Raw genomic sequence first — 27,887 nt, forward strand, 5'->3', positions numbered from 1 at the left:
GGGACAACTAAACTCATGTGTGGCAATGACTGAACCCATGCTCCGCAACTAGAGAGCCCGTGTGCTGCAAACTAGAGAGCCCATGCACTCTGGAGCTCGGGCACCACAGCTAGAGAGAAGCCCACACAACACAATGAAGGATTCTGCTTGCCACAATGAAGACTCAAGGTAGCCAAAAATAAATAAGAAATCTTGGAGTTCTAAGAACTCCAAGAACCACAAGAACTCCAAGATGTGTAGAACCACATCTTTTCATTCTTTACATTCCCTCAGTGACTTTTCACCATCAAGGCACCATACATATGCACCATAGAAATGAATTATATCTATCTCATTTGATGAAACAGAGCACCTTATTACTTGTTAATTTACTGCTTAGCATAGGTTGGGGCTTCCCTGATAGCTCAGTGGCTTCCCTGATAGCCACTTGCAATGCAGGAAACTCCAGTTCAATTCTGGGGTCAGGAAGATCTACTGGAGAAGGAATAGGCTACCCACTCCAGTATTCTTGGGCTTCCCTTGTGACTCAGCTGGTAAAGAATCTGCCTGCAATGTGGGAAACCTGGGTTCAATCCCTGGGTTGGGGAGATCCCCTGGAGAAGGGAAAGGCTACCCACTCCAGTATTCTGGCCTGGAGAATTCCATGGACTGTATAGTCCATGGGGTTGCAAAGAGTCGGATATGTCTGAGCAACTTTCACTTTCATCACTTTCAGCCTAGGTTGAGCTCCTAGAAGTTCAATAAAGATTTCCAACTTCAAGCTCTTCATTTTCTGTGATTCAACTAGAATGTCGCAAGTAGGCTGACGGTCTCAGATAGAACTTCACTCACAGAGCTCCTGCACTTTGTACCTTCTAGCCCTGAATGAAAAAAGTTCCTGTTAAGCACTGGTAGAAAAGAGTCAAGTTCTATGCTGGAAGGGATGGAAACTTCAGGAGGAACAATAGGAAAAATAGAAAAGTAATAGAAAGGTAATAAGAAACATAAGAGGGAGGGACTTCCCTGGTGGTCCAGTGGTTAAGAATCTGCCTGTCAACACAGGAGACATGAGTTCCATCTCTGGGCCAGGAGGATCCTACATGCCTCAGGGCAGCTAAGCCCCTGCACCAAAATTACTGAGCCCATGAACTCTAGAGCCTGTGCTCTGAAACAAGAGAAGCCACCACAATGAGAAGCCCTCACACTGCAACTAGAGAGCAGCCCCCACTCGCCATAACTAGAGAAACCCCACACACATCACCAAAGACCCAGCACAGCCACAAATAAATAAATAAACAAATAATTTGAAAAAGAGAAACAAGAGGGAGTATGGGTGTGTTACTTGGAGGAGAGGCAGCAGAGGCACCAAGCCACCTTCCCCTTTATTAACCTCTCCCCACCCCCTCACCCTCGCCCCATATTCATTCTTTCTTATTTTTTCAGGGTCAATTTCTAGGTATATTTTATTTCACTTAATATTCTCATTTTATCTCCATTTTATTGGGAACATTTATCTGATGCTGGGTAGACTATTTGTCTTTCTCTTTCTTGTTTCCTTAGCAAATTTATCTTCTAAATCTATAACCTTTCATGGCCTTCCTTGAAGGCAGTAAACTTTTTAGAATTTGCCAGTTGCTATTGACCAATTTAGATTTTTTGTTAGTTGCCCTTTACCCTTGTAAATCAAAATACTATGACCTATTCTCAAAGATGCGAGGTTTGTACTAAACTCATTCAAGGGATTACTCACACACACACACACACACACACACACACACTATATTATACATATTAAAACAGCCTTCACAATTTTTCCCAGCTGAATGAAGTGAACTATCTGTTCTTTTGCAGTGTAATATACAAATGCCGGGCCTGCCAGTTGGCTCAGTGGTAAAGAATCCACCTGCCAGTGGAAGGAGATGCAGAAGATTCAGGTTCGATCCCTGGGTCAGGAAGATCCCCTAGAGGAGGAAATGGCAGCCCACTCCAGGATTCTTTCTGAGATAATCCCAAGGGGTCACAAAGAGTCAGATACAACTGAACAACAGCACAGATACAAATGCCACACAGACTAAATTGTCTCTACTGCTCTGGTCCTCATAACAAAACTATAAAGCACTTAAATCAGTGTCATAGGCCACTTAGTCAAATGACTAATTAGCTAACTTGACTCTGCTATCTTCCCTGTAATGCATGTGATAAAATCAAAGTTAATCAATGAAGGGAAGAATAGCGGGAACAAATTACTTACTAACTGTGGAGATAAACATGATAACAAAGCCAGCAAACATGGGGATGTGATATCCAATCCTAAAAGGGAATTAAAAAAAAAAGAGATACAAGTCCAGTAGCCATCCATATACTTGCACTATATTGTTTCATGTAATTGGGAACAGAAATGTAGTTATTTGAGTGTCTCTGAATGCAGGTATACAGATGGAATATGACACATGAATACATACAAATAAACAGGCAAATTTACCTGTCAGCCAGGACCCAAATCCTCTTTTCCAGAAAAGAGAACCTAAGCAGAGTGCATATCTTTTTGAAACATCAGAATAATCTCAACCATGAAGTACTAAGAGGCCAGCACTCTAGACTGCAATAGGCTTGCCCTATTTCCTCCCATTCCCCATTTAAACCATGTTCCAGGGCACTGAAATAACACCAATAGAATACTTCTGTTCACTGGTTCTCTTCTTGGTACTCAACAGTCATGACGTTGCAAAGAAAACCTGAAACCCGTGGCATTACGCCAATATTGTGTTGTCCTTCCCAAACAGCTGACTGCCTGGGATGCAGACAAGTAATCACCTTTATCCCTTCTAACCACCTTTATGATATCTTAGCCCATCCTCCTATTTCTGAGTCCCTGAGTCCCCTATATGGCACTGCGCCCATCAAGATACCTGTTGGTAAGAGGGCCCACGAAGGGGTTGACCAGAAGTTGCATCAGAGCCTTGGAAGCAAATAGAACCCCGACCCATATGTTCTCTTCCTTCAGGAATTCTGTGGCTTGAAAGCAGTTGCTTCCATGTGCTGGGATGGCTTCAGTGACTGGAGGGGAGATGGTGCCAGAAATGCCACTTGTCCTTGCTATGCCACTGGGCACACTCTCTTCAATAGCCACGGTGTTGTTTTCAAAGAAGGAGAAGATGGTGGAAAAGGCAGGAGTGAGGGCAGGCTGGGTAGTTGTGGCAGAGCCGAGGTACCGAGAACCGTTGGTGTCTTTGAACTCTATGGCATAGAGGTAGGTGGGCACAATGGGCACTGAAAGTGAAGTACAAGTCATGAGGGCTAAGGCCAGATTGTCTTTTGACTATTAGTTAATTCAGGGACATTACCACGCAATCCAGATTTATGCTCATGGAGATGTCTAAGTGACATGATCTGAAGTCTACTCAAAGGCTGTGCCAGGACTTCTCTGGTGGTCCAGTGGTTAAGGACCCACCTTTCAACCGAGGACATGGGTTCAATCCCTGGTCCAGGAACTTAGATCCCACATGTTGTGGGGCAACTAAACACGTGTGCCACAACTACTGAGGTCCATGTGCCCTAGAGCCTGTGCTCTGCAACAAGAGAACCCATTGCAATAAGAAGCTCATGTACTGCAGCTATAGAGTAGCCCCTACTCACCACAACTAGAGAAAGCCCGGGTGCATCAACGAAGAACCCGTGAGCCAAAAAAAAAAAAAGACTGTGCCTGCACAAATTATCCTATTAGCTCAAGAGCCTGAATTCCAACCATCATACAACTGGTCCTCATTATTCATGGATTCCATATTGGCTCATTCACTCACTGGCTAACATTTACTTGTAATCACCAAAATCAATGCTCATAGAGCCAGTACGGTTTTTCTTAGACATACATGCAGAAAACTGAGTCATCAGATGTTCAGTTTTGCACCTGAGGCTGAACAAGGCAGACTCTGCCTTCTTGTTTCACTCTCACACAGATATGCGGAGCATGAGGTGGGGAGGAGCAGTGCAGGGCAAGAACGTGCAGCTCTGGGGCCAGTTGCACAGAGTTTGAATCCACTCGGCACCTGTTAGTGGAGCTGCCTCAGGAAAGTCACTTAACACTTCTGAACCTCACTATCTCTTTCGTAAAAAAAAAAAAAAAAAAAAAATACAATCTACCAGGACAGATAACATTTTTTTTAATTTAAGATTATAATCTATATGGGGTATGCATGTATATGTGTGTATTTTCCCAAGGAGCAATTATGTTATTAAAATATTAATTGACTAAATGCATGCATGCATGTGTGTACACCAAGTCAATTCTGTTGTGCCCGACTCTATGGACTATAGCCTACCAGACTCCTCCATCCATAGGATTCTCCAGGCAAGAATACTGGAGTGGGTTGCCATGCCCTCCTTCAGGGGTTCTTCTCAACCCAGGGATCGAACCTGAGTCTTCTATGGCTCCTGCATTGCAGGCAACCAACTAAATATTAATTGACTAAGTCCAGTGTTCAGGGACTTTCCTGGTAGTCCAGTGGCTAAGACTCTATGCTTTCACTGGGTCATGGGTTCGACCCCTGGTCAGGAAACTAAGACCCGGCATGCCCCAAGTGAAGCCATAAATAAATGTGAATATAGATAAATAAACCCAATGTTCACAGAAACTTTATAGAGCATAATTACCACAAATAAGAACTGACTGTACTGGATTTACAATTTGTCTCGAGAAGATTCTTATTTAGAAGCATTTATTTTACCCAAGGGACTTCCCAGGTGGTGCTAGTGGTAAAGAACTGCCTGCCAATGCAGGAGACATAATGAGACACGGCTTCAGTCCCTGGGTGGGGAAGATCCCCTGGAGAAGGGCATGGCAACCCACTCCAGTATTCTTGCCTGGAAAATATCAAGGACAGAGGAGCCCAGTGGGTTACAGTCCAGAAGGTCTCAAAGAGTCGGACACAACTGAAGCGACACAGCATGCATGCATGCATTTTATCCGAGGGGAAATATGTTGGCACCCATTTATATACCTGCATAACTAAATGTAAAGATTAATATACTACCAACTTAAAAAGAACTGAGAGGAAATGAGCCACAGGAAAGTAAGATTTGGATAAGGAGTTGGAAATCCACATAGAATATGTTGGGCTTCCCTGGTAGCTCAGCTGGTAAAGAATCCACCTGCAATATTCTGCAATGCAAGAGACCCGGGTTCGATTCCTGGATCAGGAAGATTCCCTGGAGGAAGGCATGGCAACCCACTCCAGTATTCTTGCCTAGAGAATCCCCATGGACAGAGAAGCCTGGCAGACTACAGTCCAAGGGGTAGCAAAGAATCAGACATGACTGAGCAACTAAGTACAGCATAGAGTGTGTTATTTTGACAGAACAGACAAAACAACACAGTGAGAAGTTACTCACTATCCCAGAGGCCTTTGGAATAATTAGCACCCTGGAAAGGAGTAGGGGGAGGAAGAAAAGGATTTCCAGTTCTGGCTCCAGGTCAGGCTCTTTGATTTGGTCAGATACTCTCTGAATCACCTTCTCTTTGAACCTCTGGGGTCTTTCAGCAAAGGTTGGTAAGTTTCAGACTCCATTTCCTGCTGTTTGCTCCAATCCCTAGCAATCTTGGTGTCTTCAAGCACAAAAGGAAAAAGTCTCCAGTCCATTCACTGCAGAGTTTTAACAGGGCACATGCTGCCCCCTGGGGCACACAGCAAATTAACCCCCAGCACCAAGACCCCCAAACGTACCCACCACAGTGAGCAGCATGTTGTCCAGGAGCAGAGCAACAAACACCACCAGCAGCACCAGCTTCCGGGATTCTCTCCCCTTCTTCAGTAACCGCTGAGGAGCATCCAAGACTGTCCTGAGCATGCTGAGGGCTGGGCCAGGGCAACTTCTCCACCAGGTTCTCAGGGAGGATCCTGTTATAGTTACAGATCTTTGCAGAAAGAAGGGAGAAATTCTGTCCAGAAAAGTGAAACTCATGATTAAAATGAGAAGCACAAAGAGTTCAAGTGATAGGATGGTATTTGTTTTGGTTTGTTTTTTTCACTTTTTAAAAATATTTTCTTGAAGTATAATTGATTTACAATGTTGGGTTAATTTCTGCAGTACAGCAAGGTGATTCAGTTATACCTATGTATATATTATTTTTCATATTCTTTTCCATTATGGTTTACCACAGGATACTGAATATAGTTCCCTAGCCTTGTTTATCCATCCTGTATATAATAGTCTGCATTGGCTAATCCCAAACTCCCAAGAATCAGATGTATTTGAACTTTTCCGTGCTCGCGTCTCTGTTCTCTTCTTACACATCTCCATAACCCATTCCCGGAATGCCTTCCAAGAAAGCACTGCTTATCAGCTTTTTATATCTGGAACTTTACCCTGCACATTAAGCAGGCTTTATAGAGTATCATGGAGTTCTGTGTTTCTCAAACATCAGACATTTGCCCACCACCTTGATAGTTTATGGCATATCTGAGGACTACTTGTATTGTTATTTACTTAATCTTTTCCTCTAAAGCCACTCTTTTAAAAGCTGAAACACTATTGTTTAAAAACATAACTTTATGTGCTATGTCAAAAAAATAATATTCTACATCTATGTACCACCCCAAAGTAGCCCATGTGCCACAGTGTTATTAAAACTTTTGCTGCCAGCGAGAAACACTGACCTCGACCAGCCTTTTCATCTCACAGATGAGAAATCTGAGATTCAAGAAGCTAAGAGGTTTGTCTCAGGTCACACAATTAGTGACAAACTAGAACAAAATCCCCAATTTTTTTTTTAACTTGCAGGAAAGTACCCCACCACCTTTCCTTGTTCTGTGGTACTAGAAACACACCTATTTTTTTGTTTAAGCTCACTCAGAAATTTGTGCTACTCTGTGTAAGTAAAATCCTAGCTTTGATGATTCATTTTCTACTTAGGACTTCACCTTTTTAATCAGCAAGAAGTCACAGTACTTTGTTAAACTTCAGGTAATAACAGTTGCTGGGAAGAATTCCATTTTCTTTTATGTTGTTTCTGTTGTAGCATCAACAATTCCAATTTTATAATGTTTGAAATAGACTACTGTCAAGAAACATATCAGGCTCAAAAAATTGTGTTCCCCTTAATTTGAAACCTATCTTAAGAAAATAATCAGAAATACAAATATTTTCAAGTAAATAATTAAATGTTTAAAATAAATAATCCTATTTATGTTAGTGAAGAAATGATACATTTCAATGGTAGAATATAAATAGTTCTCAAAAATAATGTTTTCAAATAATTTTGATGATTTAGAAGATATAATTAATATGTTAAGAAAAAATGATATTAGACTGTATTTATAGCCTGATCTCAATTATATAAAAAATATAGATACACCATTTTAAAAGAATAGAAAGATACACACACAAGAGCAACACAAGAGTTATTATAATCAATGACAAATTATCTTCTTTTTGAGTTATTCTATAACTTAATTATTCTAGAATTAACTAATTCCATAATATAAGAAATAAATAATTTTAAATGATTATCATCGGGGTTCAATAGCCAACTTCAAATGTTGGAAATATCCAAGCAGTGAGCTACTCTGTTCTAAGGCAAGGGCTGGAGGAAAAATACCATCCACACTACAGATCCAAGTGACTGAGGAGTGCCCATGGAACCAAATTTTCAGATCAGAAGTTAAGAAATAAGCAGAAAATGCCTGCAAATCATTTAAGAACCTTCATTTCTTTGAATATAAGGAAAAGCTATTTCTAAATACAAATTGACTTAGGATATATAAGAAATGCATACATAAGAAAATAAGAAAAGACTAAAAGAAAAACAATGGAAAACTAAAAGATGTAAAATGGAATAAAATAAGTACTCTGAGAACAGACCAAAAATATATAAGTGATCAAAACCAAAGGGAACAACAAACCAAACAAAACCAGGAATTTGTCAACAAATCAGTAGTAAATTTTAAAATCATAATTCTCTATTCAGAGACACAAATTATAAAGAAGGATTAAATGTGGCCAGAGAGAGAAACATCTTACCTTAGAGTTCACCTGGTATCAGGTACTCAGTGAGGTATTGCCAGCTGTTAACAGTTCAGCACGGACTTTTCTCATAAAGTGTGCCTTCTGGAGGATTTATTGCCACAGGTTATCTGAAGAGGCCACGTGTGCCCTTTATCCACAAAGATTTAATTGGAACCTTAGCTCCCTGCGTCACAGGGAGGAAAGCAGCACTGAAGAGCAACAAAGAGCGGGGAGAAATTATCCTAACAAAGATGCACTGGGCTACACTGTTTTCCATCCATGCTTATCTATCATCAAACACATTAACTTTTGTCTGGGTCTGAATACAAATTGGAAGATACAACGGAACCAGGGTACAGATCCTGTCCCTTGTTACTTAGTCAAAGAGCTCCACATATCCAGTTGCTGTCTGGAAATAAACAAATATTAGAACACCCACAGGACCAATTAAAAAAAAGACAAAAAAAACAAACAAACTGCAATTCTCAAGTATAAAAATCCAACTCCCGTGGCCTCTTTGGAGACATCGATTGTGCACTTCCATTTTTATATCCCAATGCTAGCTCAATGCCTAGCACATAGCAGCCTCCAGTAAATATTTCTTGTGTTGATGACTGGATGGATGGGTTATATGAGAGAGTATGGCTCATTATGGAAGCATGGAGTGGCTCTATACTTTTATGACATTGAAGAGTCATCATTAGGGCAAAGAACATGAATGCTAAGTCACTTCAGTCATGTCGGACTCTATTCGACCCCACAGATTGTAGCCCGCCAGATTCCTCTGTCCATGGAATTCTCTAGGCAAGAATACTAGAGTGGATTGCCATTTCCTACTCCAGGGGATCTTCCTGACCCAGGGATCTAACTCTTGTGACTCTTGCTTTAACAGGCAGGTTCTTTACCATTAGCACCACCTGGGAAGCTCATGCAAAGAACATAAATAATGTATAAAAGAGCAAATACAACTTTTGAGCAGAGTAGCAGCAGAGTTTTCCTAATTGTGCAAGTTGTAGCCCCTCCTAATTGTCTTAATTAACTAGGGAATTTTCATCTTAGGGCTTAAAAAAAAAGAGAGAGATTTAAAGAAAAACTGGAAAAAGAAATAGGAAGGAAACAACAGAAACAGGAGGAGGTGAGTATATGAGTTTGCTATTGCTGATATAACAAATTACCACACACTTAATGGCTTATAACAACACAAACATATTATCTTAGAGTTCTTGAGGTCAGAATTCCATTACAGGTCTTACTGGGCTAAAACTCAAGGAGTTGGCAAGGTTACAATTCTATATTTTCAGTTAACTGTAGCCATACTACTACTTACAGACTAGCCAAGTTTGGAGTGTTCTCATAAATGCTCATCATTGTTAATAATCAGAGTGTTGTCTATCAAACAGAGGTGAGTTCTTATCTTCCTCCTGTTTAAATTTCTAAAGTTAGGGCGGGAAAAGCTAGTGTGAGTATATGCTCAGTTGTGTCCAACTCTTTGAGACCCCATGGACTGTATCCTGCCAGATTCCTCTGTCCATGGAATTTCCCAGGCAAGAATGCTGGAGTAGGTTGCCATTTCCTACTCCAGGGGATCTTCCCAATCCAGGGATCAAACCCTTGACTCCTGCATTGGCAGGAGGATTCTTTATCACTGAGCCATGTGGGAAGCTCATTATGAATATAGGGAAATATAAATTCAAATACACTATTAGTGTGCAAATAGATACAATTCTTTTAATGAGCAATTTGGCTTTCTATCTCTTGTCTTTTTTCATTTTCTGCTTTGGGATAATTTTTTAAATTGACGAATAGTTAATTTACAATATTGTGTTAGTTCCAAGTTTTGAATGACTCAGTTATATATTAATATGTATATATAAATTTTTTCAGACTCTTTTCCATTATAGGTTATTTTTGAGCACAGTTCCCTGTGTCATACAATAGGTCCTTACTATTTACCTATTTTATATACAGTAGTATGTATATATTAATCCCAAACTCCTATCTCCCCCATCACTTGTCTTTCAAATCATAAAATATCCATATCTTTTAAGGTAGTAATTGCACTTTTTAAGAATCTATTCTAAGAAAATAAGCTAAAATATAGGGGAAATATCACAGGTACAAAATTTTTATCAGCAGCGAGGGAAAAGTTAGAAACATCTCACTGTCCAACTGTAGAAAAAGATTTAAGTGTATGGATTTTAAGGACTGATGTGTTGATGCTAAAACAAGGAAAAAAGGTTTATTATGAAGGCTATATGTCAAACTGGAAAAAATATATATGTTTATACCTAAATATTACATTTATATTACCTGTGATATTTCCCCTATATTTTAGCTTATTTCTTAGAATAGATTCTTAAAAAGTGCAATTACTACCTTAAAAGATATGGATATTTTATAATTTGAAAGACAAGAGATGGGGGAGATAAATTAGTTAGGAGTTTGGGATTAATATATACATAATGCTAAGTCGCTTCAGTCGTGTCCGACTCTGTGTGACCCCATAGACGGCAGCCCACCAGCTCCCCCATCCCTGGGATTCTCTAGGCAAGAACACTGGAGTGGGTTGCCATTTCCTTCTCCAATGCATGAAGGTGAAAAGTGAAAGTGAAGTCACTCAGTCATGCCTGACTCTTAGTGACCCCATGGACTGCAGCCTACCAGGCTCCTCTGTCCATGGGATTTTCCAGGCAAGAGTACCAGAGTGGGGTGCCATTGCCTTCCCCATATACATACTACTGTATATAAAATATATACTACTTATATAAAGCATATAAAAATATACTACTCTATATACAAGTCAGGTATATATATAAAAAAATAGGTAAACAGTAAGGACCTATGGTGAAAAGGAGAGAAGCGAAAAGCAAAGGAGAAAAGGAAAGATATAAGCATCTGAATGCAGAGTTCCAAAGAATAGCAAGAAGAGATAAGAAAGCCTTCCTCAGCGACCAATGCAAAGAAATAGAGGAAAACAACAGAATGGGAAAGACTAGAGATCTCTTCAAGAAAATTAGAGATACCAAGGGAACATTTCACGCAAAGATGGGCTCCATAAATGACAGAAATGGTATGGACCTAACAGAAGCAGAAGATATTAAGAAGAGGTGGCAAGAATACACAGAAGAACTGTACAAAAAAGATCTTCACGACAAGATAATCACATTGGTGTGATCACTCCACCCAGAGGATGTCAAGTGGGCCTTAGAAAGCATCACTACGAACAAAGCTAGTGGAGGTGATGGAATTCCAGTTGAACTATTTCAAATCCTGAAAGATGATGCTGTGAAAGTGCTGCACTCAATATGCCAGCAAATTTGGAAAACTCAGCAGTGACCACAGGACAGGAAAAGGTCCATTTTCATTCCAATCCCAAAGAAAGGCAATGCCAAAGAATGCTCAAACTACCGCACAACTGCACTCATCTCACATGCTAGTAAAGTAATGCTCAAAATTTTCCAAGCCAGGCTTCATCAATACATGAACCATGAACTTCCAGATGTTCAAGCTGGTTTTAGAAAAGGCAGAGGAACCAGAGATCAAATTGCCAACATCCGCTGGATGATGGAAAAACCAAGAGAGTTCCAGAAAAACATCTATTTCTGCTTTATTGACTATGCCAAAGCCTTTGACTGTGTGGATCACAAGTTTGAAACCGTGGAAAATTCTGAAAGAGATGGGACTACCAGACCACCTGATCTGCCTCTTGAGAAACCTATATGCAGGTCAGGAAGCAACAGTTAGAACTGGACATAGAACAACAGACTGGTTCCAAATAGGAAAAGGAGTACGTCAAGGCTGTATGTTGTCACCCTACTTATTTAACTTATATCTAGAGTACATCATGAAAAACGCTGGGCTGGAAGAAGCACAAGCTGGAAGCAAGATTGCCGGGAGAAATATCAATAACCTCAGATATGCAGATGACACCACTCTTATGGCAGAAAGTGAAGAGGAACTAAAAAGCTTCTTGATGAAAGTGAAAGAGGAGACTGAAAAAGTTGGCTTAAAGCTCAACATTCAGAAAACGAAGATCATGGCATCTGGTCCCATCACTTCATGGGAAATAGATGGGGAAACAGTGGAAACAGTGTCAGACTTTATTTTTTTGGGCTCCAAAATCACTGCATTTGGTAATTGCAGCCATGAAATTAAAAGACGCTTACTCCTTGGAAGGAAAGTTATGACCAACCTAGATAGCATATTGAAAAGCAGAGACATTACTTTGCCAACAAAGGTCCATCTAGTCAAGGCTATGGTTTTTCCTGTGGTCATGTATGGATGTGAGAGTTGGACTGTGAAGAAGGCTGAGCGCCAAAGAATTGATGCTTTTGAACTGTGGTGTTGGAGAAGACTCTTGAGAGTCCCTTGGACTGCAAGGAGATCCAACCAGTTCATTCTGAAGGAGATCAGCCCTGGGATTTCTTTGGAAGGAATGATGCTAAGGCTGAAACTCCAGTACTTTGGCCACCTCATGCAAAGAGTTGACTCATTGGAAAAGACTCTGATGCTGGGAAGGATTAGAGGCAGAAGGAGAAGGGGACGACAGAGGATGAGATGGCTGGATGGCATCACTGACTCGATGGACATGAGTCTAGGTGAACTCCGGGAGTTGGTGATGGACAGGGAGGCCTGGCGTGCTGCGATTCATGGGGTCGCAAAGAATTGGACACGACTGAGTGACTGAAATGAACTGAACTGAAATATTAAATTGGGAAGTAAGAAAGTAGAGTATAAAACTTCATGTAAATTCACAGTAGTATTGTGCACAATTGTCAAAAGGGGAAAGTAAGCCAAGTGTTCACCGATGAATGAACAGATAAACAAATGTGATATTTGCATACAGTGGAATATTTTTCAGCCTTAAATATGAAGGACATTCTGACACATGCCACATGGATAAACCTTCAGGACATTAGGCTAAGTTTAATAAGCAAGTCACAAGAAGACAAATGCTGTTTGATTTCACTTATTTGAACTAACTAGAGTAGTGAAATTCATAGAATCAGAAAGTAAAAAGGTTTCAGGGATCTGGAGGGAGGAGGAAGTAAGTTTTTGCTTTGCAAGCTAAGAAACTTCCAGAGTTTGGCTGGTTGCACAACAATATGAATCTACTTAATGCTACTGAACTGTCACTTTAAAATGGCTAAGATAATTTTTTTATTATGTGAATTTTATTATAATCAATTTTAAATTTTATGTGCATTGCAATTTTTTTATCTATAAAAATTTCATATGCATAAGACAAATGCATGCGTGAGTGCTCAATTGCTTCAGTCATGTGCAACCCCATAGCCTGTAGCCCACCAGGATCCTCTGTTCATGGGATTCTCCAGGCAAGAATACTGGAGTCAGTTGCCATGCCCTTCTCCAACATAAGACAAATACACCTAAGTTATATTAGTGGTTATGCTAAATGGCATAACAGTCCCATCATCTAATTGCTAAATGGAATCCGGTCCCATCACTTCATGGCAAATAGATGAGGAAACAGTGGAAACAGTGACAGACTTCATTTTGGGGGGCTCCAAAATCACTGCAGATGGTGACTGCAGCCATGAAATTAAAAGACGCTTACTCCTTGGAAGAAAAGTAAACAGCATATTAAAAAGCAGAGACATTACTTTACCTACAAAGGTCCATCTAGTCAAAGCTATTGTTTTTCCAGTAGGCAAGTATGGATGTGAGAGTTGGACTATAAAGAAAGCTGAGCACCGAAGAATTGATGCTTTTGAACTGTGGTGTTGGAGAAGACTCTTGAGAGTCCCTTGGACTCAAGGAGATCCAACCAGTCCATCCTAAAGGAAATCAGTCTTGAATATTCATTGGAAGGACTGATGCTGAAGCTGAACCCCTAATACTTTGGCCACCTGATGGGAAGAACTGACTCATTGGAAAAGACCCTGATGCTGGGAAAGATTGAAGGCAGGAGGAGAAGGGGTCAACAGAGGATGAGATGGTTGGATGGCATCACTGACTCAAGGGACATGAGTTTGAGTAAGCTCCAGGAGTTGGTAATGGACAGGGAAGCCTGGCATGCTACAGTCCATGGGGTCACAAAGAGTTGGACACGACCGAGCGACTGAACTGAACTGACTGATGCTAAATGGCAAAAACTATAGATTTTTTTTATTATGCAAATTATTTTGAAAAGATTTAAAAATAAAAAGTCACCAGTAAAAGTAAGAGCTCAGTCTGTGTGTCATTAGACTTGTAGATGCTGAGTCCCCAGGAGTAATCCATTTCTAGCCAGATCAGCCTGTTGACAATAATCTAGAACTGAAATAGAACTTAGAGGCTCTTTGACAGTGGTTCTGTTATCACTCCAGTTAAAGTGGCTGGAACACAGCATCATCAGACAGACAGCTTTTTTCCTCCAGACCAAAGAACACATATAACACAATTACACTTACATTTGGCTGTGGTCCATGTGGCCTGCCAGAGTAAATGGTCCTGTGACTGCGACACAGAGGGTGCTTTGGTTTCTCATTGCTTCCTCTTTCTCTTGCTTTCAGATATTTAACAATCAGTCCCAACTTCCTCTTATATCATAGGTCAGCATTCCAGGCTCAGACTGGAGAGGTTTGGTTCTTGTCAGAGGCTTCTGAAAAGGCAGCCAGGGGATTGTTGCATTAATGGCTGTGATCTACATGGCATTGTGTGTGCATGCTCAGTCGCTCAGTCATGTCCAACTCTTTTTGACCGAACCAGCTGGCCATCAGGCTCCTCTGTGCATGCAATTTTCCAGGCAAGCATACTGGAATGGGTTGCCATTTCTTCCTCCTGGGGATCTTCCTGATTCAGGGATCAAACCTGTGTCTCCTGCTTCTCCTGCATTGACAGGCAGATTCTGTACCACTGAGCCATCTGTGGGCCCTGCAGATGGGATCCGTGTCCCCAAACATAGGAATGTCTTTGTCTTGTAAACCGGGGAAAGAGCCTGTTTCAGATAAATGGAAAAGAGACATTTAAAACACCAATAAATAAGCAATAAATAAGTAATAAACAGCAATAAATAAGTAGGCTGAGGATGGGGAGATTCAACCACCTCCCCACATGCCCACTAGCTTCCTTTCTCCCTCAGTGCTCTTAAGGAGAAAGCCTTGCCTATGAAGGCAGCAGACTCTGAGAAACTAGCTCCCTTATCCCTGCAGCCAGGTCCCTCCAGACTCAGTCTGGATTTCCTTTGGCCAGTGCCACCCAGGGGAGCCTGCAGCTGTCCTTTTACAGTGCAGAACATGGTAGGAAAGTGCCCTGGTGTGACTTGTCCGTGGTGGGTGCTTCTGCCTGTTGCTTCTCATCTGCTTGTTGCTGTTGCCCAGTCACTAAGTTATGTCTGACTCTATGCAACTCCATGCTTCCTTGTCCATCACCATCTCTCGGAGGTTGCTCAGACTCATGTCCTTTGAGTCGATGATGCCATCCGACCATCTCATCCTCTGTCACCCCCTTCTTCTCCTGCCCTCAATCTTTCCCAGCACTGGGGTCTTTTCCAATGAGTTGGATTTCTCATTCTTTTTCCTTTGATTCTTCAATACAGTCCTAAGCCTCATGTCTGTACGCTTGGATATCTGGAACTCTCTACCTACTATCAACACCCCTTCATCTTCTCTTCTCTGGTCAGGGCCCCCCTTTCTAATTTTTAACTGCCTCTTGTTATGTCATTTCAAAGTCCTCCCTTAACCTGGCATCTTCCCCTGATGACCAGGGGGTACCACCTCTGCCTAATTTGACTCAAGCCTGCTCTGCTCAGGACACACAGCCCCAGCTACATCTTACCAGTCAGTGTTCCCACCTCCTTTCCTTTAGTATCCATTGTATCTATGCAGGAGTTGGTTAAGAACAAAACTGGCCAATATAGGGAGGGGGAAGGATTATTATGAGATCACATGAAATTATCTGTGTGCAACTTTTAAAAATTGTAAGAAAGAAAGAAAGTGAAGTTCTCAGTTGTGTACAACTCTTTGTAACCCTATGGACTGTAGCCTGCACCAGGCTTCTCTGTCCATGGGATTTTCTAGGCAAGAATAGTGGAGTGGGTTGCCATTTCCTCCTCCAGGGGATCTTCCTGACCCAGAGATCAAACCTGGGTCTCCCATATTGCAGGTAGACACTTTACCCTCTGAGCCATCAGGGAAGCTATCCCCAAAATTGTAAAGCACTATAAAATTTTAATTATTTTATTTTCTTGGGCTCCAAAATCACCACGGACAGTGACTGCAGCCGTGAGATTAAAAGACACTTGCTCCTTGGAAGAAAAGCTATGACAAAACTAGATAGCATATTAAAAACCAGAAATCACTTTGATGACAAAGGTTGGGATAGTCAAAGCTATGGTTTTTCCAGTAGTCATGTACAGATGTGAAAGTTGAACCCTAAAGAAAGCTGAGAGCCATAGAATTGATGCTTTTGAACTGCAGTGCTGGAGAAGACTCTTGGGAGTCCCTTGGACAGCAAGGGGATCAAGCCAGTGAATCCTAAAGGAAATCAACCCTGAATATTCATTGGAAGGACTAATGCTGAAATTGAAGCTCCAATACTTTGGCCACCTGATGTAAAGAGCTAACTCATTAGAAAAGACCCTGTTGCTAGGAAAGATTGAAGGCAGAAGGAGAAGGGGATGACAGAGGATGAGATGGTTGGATGATATCATTGACTTGATGGACATGAGTTTGAGCAAACTCTGGAAGATTGTGAAGGACAGGAAATCCTGGCATGCTGCATTCCACAGGATTGTAAAGAGTTGGGCATGACTTAGCTACTAAACAACAACAATAGACTTTAAATAACCTGAGACTTCACTGGTGGCCCAGTGGTAAAGAGTCCACTTTACAATATAGAGGAAGTAGGTTCGATCTCTGATAAGGAAACTAAGAACCCACATGCCCTAAGCTTGCACGCCACAGCTAGGGAGCCTGTGCACCACAACTACGGATCTCATGTGCTCTAGAAACTGTGCACCACAACAAGAGAAGCCCATGGAGCACTCAATATGCCAGCAAATTTGGAAAACTCAGCAGTGGCCACAGGACTGGAAAAGGTCAGTTTTCATTCCAATCCCAAAGAAAGGCAATGCCAAAGAATGCTCAAACTACCGCACAGCTGCACTCATCTCACATGCTAGTAAAGTAATTCTCAAAATTCTCCAAGCCAGACTTCAGCAATATGTGAACCGTGAACTTCCAGATGTTCAAGCTGGTTTTAGAAAAGGCAGAGGAACCAGAGATCAAATTGCCAACATCCGCTGGGTCATCGAAAAAGCAAGAGTTCCAGAAAAACATCTATTTCTGCTTTATTGACTATGCCAAAGCTTTTGACTGTGTGGATCACAATAAACTGTGGAAAATTCTGAAAGAGATGGGAGTACCAGACCACCTGACCTGCCTCTTGAGAAACCTGTATGCAGATCAGGAAGCAACAGTTAGAACTGGCCATGGAACAACAGACTGGTTCCAAATAGGAAAAGGAGTATGTCAAGGCTGTATATTGTCACCCTGCTTATTTAACTTATATGCAGAGTGCATCATGAGAAACGCTGGGCTGGAAGAAGCACAAGCTGGAATCAAAATTGCTTGGAGAAATATCAGTAACTTCAGATATGCAGATAACACCACTCTTATGGCAGAAAGTGAAGAGGAACTCAAAAGCCTCTTGATGAAAGTGAAAGAGGAGACTGAAAAAGTTGGCTTAAAGCTCAGCATTCAGAAAACGAAGATCATGGCATCTGGTCCCATCACTTCATGGGAAATAGATGGGGAAACCGTAGAAACAGCGTCAGACTTTATTTTTCTGGGCTCCAAAATCACTGCATATGTTGACTGCAGCCATGAAATTAAAAGACGCTTACTCCTTGGAAGGAAAGTTATGACCAACTTAGATAGCATATTGAAAAGCAAAGACATTACTTTGCCAACAAAGGTCCATCTAGTCAAGGCTATGATTTTTCCTGTGGTCATGTATGGATGTGAGAGTTGGACTGTGAGGAAAGCTGAACGCCGAAGAATTGATGCTTTTTAACTGTGGTGTTGGAGAAGACTCTTGAGAGTCTCTTGGACTGCAAGGAGGTCCAACCAGTTCATTCTAAAGGAGATCAGTCCTGGGTGTTCATTGGAAGGGCTGATGCTAAAGCTGAAACTCCAATACTTTGGCCACCTCATGCAGAGTTGACTCATTGGAAAAGACTCTGATGCTGGGAGAGATTGGAGGCAGGAGGAGAAGGGGATGACAGAGGATGAGATGCCTGGATGGCATTACCGACTCGATGGACATGAGTTTGGGTGAACCCCGGAGTTGGTGATGGACAGGGAGGCCTGGCGTGCTGCGATTTATGGGGTCGCCAAGAGTCAGACATGACTGAGCGACTGAACTGAACTGAAAGCATGCAGTGAAGAACCCAAAGGCCACAGTAAAGACTCAGCAGAATCAAAAGTAAAAAAAAATTTTTTTTAATATTTCTTCCAATAAATAAAAATAAAATGTAAAAAAACCTCCAAACAAAACAAACAAACAAAAAAGAATAAGGCTGACCAAAAGCCAGATGCAGAGATATAATATAACACTTGCAACATTTTTCCTTGAATTACGTTATCTGTTTCTAGACTATAAGCTACTTAAGCACAGTTTCTTTTCTTTTTAATCTTCGTCAACTTTGTATTCCACACAGCACCTGAAATCTTGCCCAGTAGAGATGCTCTGTAACTATTTATTACTATTGTCCACGATGTCTATAAACATTCTTGCCTCTCTGAGCATAAGACTGGCTGGGATATTGGAAGCCTTGAAGGAGTTTTGTTGTTTCCCAGAGCCTCATTGCTTAAGAATGAGAATAAGGAAATTCAACCTTCCATTCAGAATTCAGCTACCAAATGTACCCATCCTTGAGAATGTGAGCAGAATTCTACAACCAGGACTGAGGGTTTTAAAATCCACCACTAACCCTTAGAATCAGAGCCTCAGTCATGGCCCCTTATTAACTTTATATAAAAAAAATTTTTTTAACCTCACTGCGAGTTACGTGGAATCTTAGTTCCCCAATCAGAAATCGAACCCATACCCCCTGCTTTGGAAGCACAGAGTCTTAACCACTGAACCACCAGGGAAGTCCCTTCTTATTAACTTTAATTCGTAGACCAGAGTTGGAAGAGCTACCATTCTACAAACCATTGACCAGAGGGCCTGTGGAAATGTCCAAGACTTCAGCGTGGGTATGAAAGGCAACTGTAATTTCTCATAGGCACAAAAGCCATGCTTTCTATAAATATCTTTCTACAAATACCAGGGAACAGAGAAGAAGCACCTAGATTAGCAGAGTTTGGGTCTTACTTCTGCCATTTATTTGCTGTGAGACTTTGGAGAAACTACCTAATTTTTCTGTGCCTCAGAGAGTTTTTGGTAACTTTGCTAATTTATAGTGCTTTGTTTAATTTATTGAATTCCCTTGAAGATTCAGTGAGTAAATTAAGCACTTAGAAAAACAGCCAGCACACGAAAGGTACATATTAGATGTTATGCACTTATCAGAAAAATAATAATGTATTGACTCTGCTCTGACTGAATTCCTCTATTTGTTGGGGGAATTTCCAAACTCTTAAGTTCCCTAAAATCAATTCCTCTTCAAAATGCACTACCCACCATGAACTGCTTCAGAGCTATTACGTCTTGCTAACCACGAGAATTTATGCAACTTTACGCAACAATCACATGGGACACGCAATATTGCTCCCTAATTCAAGTTAACTCCAAATTCTGCCTAACCAAAAAGATCTGCCTTCCTGTGGAGACTAATTTGACCTCAGTAAGTCCTAGATGACCTTTCTGTTGCCATTTAGGCAATCCAGCAAGTCACCCCATGTTCTTTTAGGTGTTCTCTCTGTCAAATCATACGTGTTAATCTTGTCTCTACAATTTAGCCTTTAGCTCCTTAGAAACAGGGCTTCCCTTGTGGCTCAGCGGGTAAGGAATCTGCTTGCAATGCAGAAGACCTGGGTTCAATCCCTGGGTAGGGAAGATCCTCTGGAGAAGGGAAAGACTACCCACTCCAGTATTCTGGTCTGGAGAATTCCATGGACTGTATAGTCCTTGGGGTCACAAAGAGTCGGACATGACTGAGCAACTTTCACTTCACTTCACTTCCTTAGAAACATTCTTTATAGTAAGGTTTGTTATTGTTTAATCCCTAAGTCATGTCTGACTCTTTGTGATCCTGTGGACTGTAGCCTGCCAAGCTCCTCTGTCCATGAGATTTCCCAAGCAAGAATACTGGAGTGAGTTGCCATTTCCTCCTCCAAGGGATCTTCCCAACCCAGAGATTGAACCCAGGTCTCCTGTACTGGCAGGCAGATTCTTTACCACTGAGCCACCAGGAAAGCCCCATAGTAAGGTTGCTGCTGCTGCTAAGTAGCTTCAGTCGTGTGCGACTCTGTGCGATCCCATAGACGGCAGCCCACCAGGCTCCCCCATCCCTGGGATTCTCCAGGCAAGAACACTGGAGTGGGTTGCCATTTCCTTCTCCAATGCATGAAAGTGAAAAGTGAAAGGGAAGTCGCTCAGTCGTGTCCGACCCTCAGCGACCCCATGGACTCCAGCCTTCCCGGCTCCTCCATCCATGGGATTTTCCAGGCAAGAGTACTGGAGTGGGGTGCCATTGCCACCTTCACTTTAAAGATGTGACACAGTGTGCAGCAGAAACTAATGTAACATTGTGAAGCAATTATGCTTCAATTTAAAAAAAAGATGTGACACAGGGTCAGAGAATCGGTCTGCCTGAGGTTACAGAGCTTAGCCCAGTGTTCTCTAGTTCTTCGGAGGCTTTCCAGTGCCTAGCACGATACTGAGTGCATTATCAGTGCTCACTCAATATGCACACATGCATGCTCAGTCACTTCAGTTGTGCCAAACTCTATGCAACCCTATGGACTGTAGCCCACCAGGCTCCTCTGTCCATGGAATTTTCCAGGCAAGAATACTGGGGTGGGTTGCCATGTCCTCCTCCAGGGGATCTTCCCAACCCAGGGACTGAACCTGCATCTCCTACATCTCCAGCATTGCCAGCAGGTTCTTTACACACTGAGACACTTGGGAAGCCTCATTCGATATGCATTGCTTGCTAAAAAATGTCACTCAAGCTCTCAGCCTTAACGCCATCTTTTGAGAAACCTCTGTGATATGAGAGCAAAGTGGAGGAAGAAGCGAATGTGCAGGCTGAAGCACAAAAGAAGAAAGATGAGCAGAGGTCCTAGTGAACTTGTACAACCAAAGAAGCAACAGAAACAAGGGAAGCCAGAGGCCAGGGACACTGGTACTAATTGTTGGACTGCATGCCTACAATCTAGGACTTGTCTTAGTGGATCTGGAATATCTATGGCCATTCTGATCACCTCAACCACCTTTGAGAGACCCACCTTGCTCATATCAAAGTGGTCCCTTTGGGTCCTTTGCCCTGGACCTGTGATATTATAGACTAGTTCTCTTCTCAGTTGTGGCTAAATGTAAACTGTGTACAATAAATCATCTCTTGTGCTGTCTTAGCTAAAGAAAAAAAAAATGTCACTCAAGCTTTCACTGAACCTCCCATCATATCATAAGTAAGCCAGGAAATAAGGCCTTTTCCTGGCAACGGTCAGACTCTGATGTTGAGACAGTACGTGCACATTGCCATGACAACTGATGGAAAAGTGGAAATGATCCAAATTAGAATAAACCCCTAGAATTTTTCCTGAGAATCCCAGATGTTCCAAGTCTAGCTTGTCCCCAGGTCATCTTTGCAAGCAAAGAAGGGGCTTCAGACAGACACCAGGTCAGAGCTTGGTCTGGAATCCTCATTTCAGATCATCAAGAGCACCCACCTGTCTTAGAAATAATTTGGTCTTCCAAAGTTCCCCTACATGGACATAAGAGCAGCTCATCTAGAATTAGCCTGCATCAGAGGGAATCTTCCAGATTTATCCAAAAGCATAATAGGGGACAGAGCCAGAACTGGGCAGCTATGGATGCTATAGAGCAAAAAAAAGCATGGTCTAAAGTCTAGGAAGGTTAGGACTTTCATGGTGGTCCAGTGGTTAACAGTCTGCCTGCCAATGCAGAGTACATGGGTTCAATCCTGATCCCGGAGTATCCCACATACTGTAGAGTGCCTAAGCCTATGTGCTACAATTATTGAGCCCTTGTGCTGCAACCATTTAAGTCCATGCACCCTAGAGCCTGTGCTCCAAAACAAGAGAAGCCACTGCAATGAAAAGCCTGAGCACCACAATGAAGAGTAGCCCCCGCTCTTTGAAACTAGAGCAAGCCCGCACACATCAACACAGATCCAGTGCAACCATAAATAAATAAAATAATAATAATAAAAAATTTAAAATAAAATCTAGGAAAGTTAGATTGTCTTCCTAGAAGCCTGGCCACTACCTTGCTTCTGGAACTTGGGAAATCACCTTACTTCCCTGAACTTCAGTTTCCTCATTTGTAAATTAGAGAGGTTAGGTCTAGTTGATCCCCAAGCAGGAGATGCAAGAGACATGGGTTTGATCCCTGGGTCAGGAAGATCCACTGCAGCAGGAAATTGCAGCCACTCCAATATTCTTGCCTGGAAAATTCCATGAGCAGAGGAGACTGGTGGGCTACAGTCCATGTCCAAAGAATCGGACATGATTGAACAACTAAACACACACACACACAAGGTCTACAGTTTTAACAATCAAACTAGTCTCAGAGGTAAAACAATGAGCTCCCATCAAATGTTGAGTCTATGTTTTCCTTCACCACTTTATTTGTCCCAAATTTCTTCCAGATCTCTGCAATACAGAACTTTTAATTTGCCTGATTACATGCTTATTTTATCGTGAGTTGAAACTGCTGCCTATTAAAATGAAAACCATAATATTCTAAACAGGTGTATCTTAATATTCCTAATTTTATTTCTGATTAAAAAGTATAATATAAGATTACATCAATAAAATGACAATTATAAAGAATGCAAATATCCCATAACTCCAAGATAGTCACTGTTAACATCTATATATATATTTCTTTCCAATATTTTCTCAAAGGGTGCATGTACATCTATAGATAATAGAGATTTTACTGTGTGTGACATTTCCTATAGACTTTCTACTTAACATTGTATTGTGAAGAATTTTCCCATATTTAAGATATTTTTCTGTCTGTCCAAGAGTCTGAATAATATTTCATCAAATAGATGCATCAGCATTTACAGAAATGATTCATTTTGTTTGAAATATTTGGGCTGAGAAACAGCTGTCTTTGATCTAGCAATAAAAGGAAGTCTTTGACACAGGGCACCTAGAGTGTCAAGGACACTTTTTCCCATGACCATATCATGATAAGGCCAACATCTTATTGCATAAACATTGGTGCAATATGTTTAAACACTGCTGGCTCTTAAGTAGTCATGTTCTTATCGTAGGGGGCCCTCTGCTGTCTCCATCCTTTCCACAACACAACAGTGACCCTAGTGACAATGAAAGTAACATGAAGCAGAACCAGAGATCTCAGTTTTCAGAAGGCCAAAGTACAGTTTCAAGCCTATAAAGCTCACTCTGCATCTGATAGTCAGAATTAGAAAATACCCAACACGGAAAGAAAACACACACACACACACACATATATAAATATCTATCAGTTCAGTTCAGCCACTCAGTCATGTCCAACTCTTTGTGACCCCACAGACTGCAGCACACCAGGCCTCCCTGTCCATCAACAACTCCTGGAGCCAGCTCAAGCTCATGTCCATCACGTCAGTGATGCCGTCCAACCATCTCATCCTCTGTCGTCCCCTTCTCCTCCCACCTTCAATATTTCCCACCATCAGGGTCATTTCATATGAGTCGGTTCTTCCCATCAGGTGGGCAAAGTATTGGAGCTTCAGCTTCAACATCAGTCCTTCCAATGAATATTCAGGACTGATTTCCTTTATGATGGACTGGTTGGATCTCCTTGCAGTCCAAGGGACTCTCAAGAGTCTTCTCCAACACCACAGTTCAAAAGCATCAATTCTTCGGTGCTCAGCTTTCTTTATAGTCCAACTCTCACATCCATCCATGACTACTGGAAAACCAGTAGCTTTGACTAGATGGACTTTTGTTGGCAAAGTAATGTCTCTGCTTTTTAACATGCTATCTAGGTTGGTCATAACTTTTCTTCCAAGGAGCAAGTGTCTTTTAATTTCATGGCTGCAGTCACCATCTGCAGTGATTTTGGAGCCCCAAAAAATAAAGTCTGTCACTGTTTCCACTGTTTCCTCATCCATTTGCCATGAATATATATAAAAATATATAAATATATGTAAATATATATTAATTAGCTTCTTTGCCCATCTCAGGCTGAAAATTTCATATTGATGATCTTACTCTTGTTTATGCCTTGTTACATGGAAATGTATAGACCTAGTGATTTGATTTGCTGTGATTTGTCTTCATAATGTTTTCCTTGACCCGGATTTTCCAGCAAAGGGAGACACACGTTATATGGGGAAAATTAGGTCACTGGCATGAGCTTTTCTTCCCCTGCCCTTCTATTAATATAATTTTCTTCCTTTTAATTGTTTGTGAAAAAGAGTAAGTTACATTTACAGTAAATTTACATTTCTGTTTGCAATGTTGATTTCTGGAAGTCTTCTTTTAAATCCTTGAAGACAATGACATGAAATCTTCCCAATTGATATAAGGAGATTCAGAGACAAAAGGAATTGAGGACTGATCCAGGGTCACACTGTTCACAAGGGGACAGTCAGCACTGAGATGGGAGCTGGTGACTCTGAGTCCCATGTTCCAACCACATTCCCTGCTGCTGAGATCCACTGGTCTTGCCTTCCTTGGGGTAAAATAAGGATAGGATTTCAACAAACAACAAGAGGACAGTAACCAGCATACAGTCTGACAGGGTGAGTGTTCCTTAGGAAAAACCCTTCATTTAGCAGTATAATGTTAGTGGAGAACTGTTCATCCTTAGGAAAGGAGAAACTCATTTGCATTCATCTACTAGATATTTTGGAGAAGGAAATGGCAACCCACTCCATTATCTCTCCGAAGGTAATCCCATGGACAGAGAAGCCTGGTGGGCTACGGTCCAAAGAGTCGCAAAGAGTCAGACATGACTGAAGCAATGTAGCATGCATGCAGTAGATATTTATTATGTTATGTGCAAGTTACCTTGCACTAGGTACCACAGATAACTACTACAGATAATGCCTACAGATAGAATACACAAGATATTTATAAGATGTGTGTGTGTGTGTGTGTGCGCGCGCGCGTGAGTATGTGCGTGCGTGCTAAACCACTTCAGTTGTGTCTGACCCTTTGCAACCCTATGGATTGTAATCCACCAGGCTCCTCTGTCCATGGGATTCTGCAGGCAAGAATACTGGAGTTGGTAGCCATGCCCTGCTCCAAGGGATCTTCCTGACCTAGGGACTGAATCCACGTCTCTTAAGTCTCCTGCATTGGCAAACAGGTTCTTTATCACTAGTGCCACCTGGGAAGCCCAATTATAAGATATAGTCCCTGCTTAATACAAACTAGTCAGGGAGATGGGCCATTTATCAAGTTGTGAGAAAAGAGTCTGAGGCAAAGTAATTAATATGCACGTGATTGATCAAAGTATACAATAATAATGCTACTTAAAACATATTTAGCACTTGCTACTTGCCAAACACTTTGCAGTAATCTCTTTTAAGGCTTACAACAAGTTTATGAAGATGGTAGCATAGTGATCTTCAGTTTGCAAATGAGACCTAGAGACAATAAATAAGCAAATGAAATTTTGTTCAAGATCACAGAACTAAGGAAACTTGGACTTCAGCTAAGCTGTCTGGGTCCAGAACCTGTTAAACATAATACTGGATTCCACCCCCTCCCCAGGTGATGCTCTGTGTGTGAGTGTATGTGACTTTGAACATTTAACATTCATTTTAGAACAGAAAAATAGACCTCTGTAATTTTCAGTTATTTATATCACTGTACTATGTCTTCTGACTTTTAGCAGTGTACAAAAGTGTTTACACTATTGCAATTGGTCAATATCTCTGTTTAGCTCACTATTATTTTATATAAATAGTTCCATATACTTAAATTCTACCAGCTTATACATTATATGCATGCCACTAAATATAGAATCCTTGTCTAGATCACTATTGCTATTTAGGTTACTACTTCATTTTCTCTATGGGTACTCATTTTGGCATAACAAGCCATAAACATATTCCTTTGGTTAATAATCCCATTATAGAGATTGCTAAAACAAATGACTGGATCAAATACTATGAACAGTTTTATGATCCCCAACCCATATCAGGTTGCTCTCCAGAAGGACTGGCCAATTTATAAAGCCAGGAGTGATGTGTTAGTGCCCTTCTTATTCCCTAATCCTGCCAGTGCTTAAAAAAGAATCACTGGGTTAGTTTTGCTAATTTAACAAATACGGTAGAACCTCATGATATTCCAGCTTGAGTTTCTTCATTATTAAGAAAGCTAGGATTTCCCTCATGATTTCCTATCTATATTTTTCTATGTGTACAATATTTGTTTCACTTTCTCTTTCTTATATGTTAAGGAAATACTTTAAAAAAATGAGGAACAGTGTTCAAATATTAATGCTCTAATAACTGAGAAATTCTCATATTCAATTCACTTGACTAAGATTTTTTTAATTACTTGTACTACACAGATATCATCATAAGACTCTAAGAAATTGCAAAATAAAAATAATTGTAATTGTTTAAAAGTTGGACATGGGACTTCCCTGGTGGTCCAGTAGGGAAGACTCCATGCTCCCAATGCAACTTTGATCCCTGGTCAGGGAACTAGATCCCACATGCCACAACTAAAGACCCAGTGCAGCCAAATAAATAAATAAATACTTATTATTTTTATTTTATTTAAAATCATTTATTTTATTTAAAATAAATTTTAAAAGTTGGAGATGGTGCCAAGTAATACCAGATATCTGATACTACCATTCAGAAATATGATTCTATAAATGGAAATACCACTTTTTCAATTAATGACACTTAGCTATTTTGTTTTCTTTAAGAGTTTCAGGATTCTTTGAGATTCTGACAAAAACCTATGGGTCATCTCCATGAAAGATACCCATATGCATACATTTTGCCCAAGGTCTCATAGATTTCCATGGGTCCCCAGTTAATGATTCCTGTTTCAGCAGTATTATTTGTATAATTTTTTTTCTTCAAAATGTTTCTCCTAACTACCCTCTTCACTATATCCCATTACCGATCCCCCTGGTTTGTATCTGGGGTTACAGAAAGGAACAGCAGTGGACACTAACCTTAATGCTGTCATGACAGCGATGAGTTCTGTAATGGAGGTAAGGCCAGAGTGCAGTGGAGGTGTGCTGAAACAGAGCCATCAGTCTAGTTTGACTCACCACTGCTCACCCCAGACAATTTCAATAGCTTCCTAACTGATCTTGATTTCTCCTTTGCCTTTTGCCCCAATTCACTTTTTGCTTACTAGAACAAAATGTCTTCTTAAAGCCTAACCAGATCATATTATCCCTTTGTAAAACTCTCTAACCACACTAAGAACAAAATTCAAACCGTTATCCATAGCTTCCAAGGCTCTACTTCATCTGGCCCAGTCCTCTCTCTTACTACTCTCTGCTAAGTTGAATCCATCCTAACACCACTTCGCTTTCACCCAAGGACTTTTGCACTTCTTTCCCTACCTGGATCACACATCTCCTGGAGCTTCCATGACTTTCTTTCTCTCTTCATTTAGATCTCAGGTGGCTGAGAGGTGCATTCCCTGAACACACTGTCTAAAATCTTCTCTCAGGACTTCCCTGGTGGTCCAGTGGTCAAGAATGCACATTTCCAATGCAGGGGCTGCAGGTCGGACTCCTGATCAAGGAACTAGATCCCACATGCAGCAACT

The 27,887-nt window shown here is 41.1% G+C and overlaps 1 protein-coding gene across 1 annotated transcript in view; it reads right to left on the reverse strand.

The window, feature by feature from the left end:
- SLC18A1 (solute carrier family 18 member A1) overlaps positions 1-27,887 on the reverse strand; it is a 64,796-nt gene extending 36,909 nt beyond the window's left edge. Inside the window, exons 1-6 of the mRNA XM_006054007.4 lie at positions 27,679-27,887; positions 14,394-14,920; positions 7,996-8,189; positions 5,700-5,914; positions 2,889-3,249; positions 2,231-2,289 (exon numbers count right to left, since the gene is read on the reverse strand). Of these exons, the coding sequence (XP_006054069.3) occupies positions 2,231-2,289; positions 2,889-3,249; positions 5,700-5,823 (544 nt within the window). The 5' untranslated portion in view covers positions 5,824-5,914; positions 7,996-8,189; positions 14,394-14,920; positions 27,679-27,887. The remainder of the gene's footprint in view (positions 1-2,230; positions 2,290-2,888; positions 3,250-5,699; positions 5,915-7,995; positions 8,190-14,393; positions 14,921-27,678) is intronic.

Source organism: Bubalus bubalis, chromosome 3 (assembly GCF_019923935.1).
Source record: "Bubalus bubalis isolate 160015118507 breed Murrah chromosome 3, NDDB_SH_1, whole genome shotgun sequence".
In the NCBI taxonomy this organism is placed as follows: domain Eukaryota; kingdom Metazoa; phylum Chordata; class Mammalia; order Artiodactyla; family Bovidae; genus Bubalus; species Bubalus bubalis.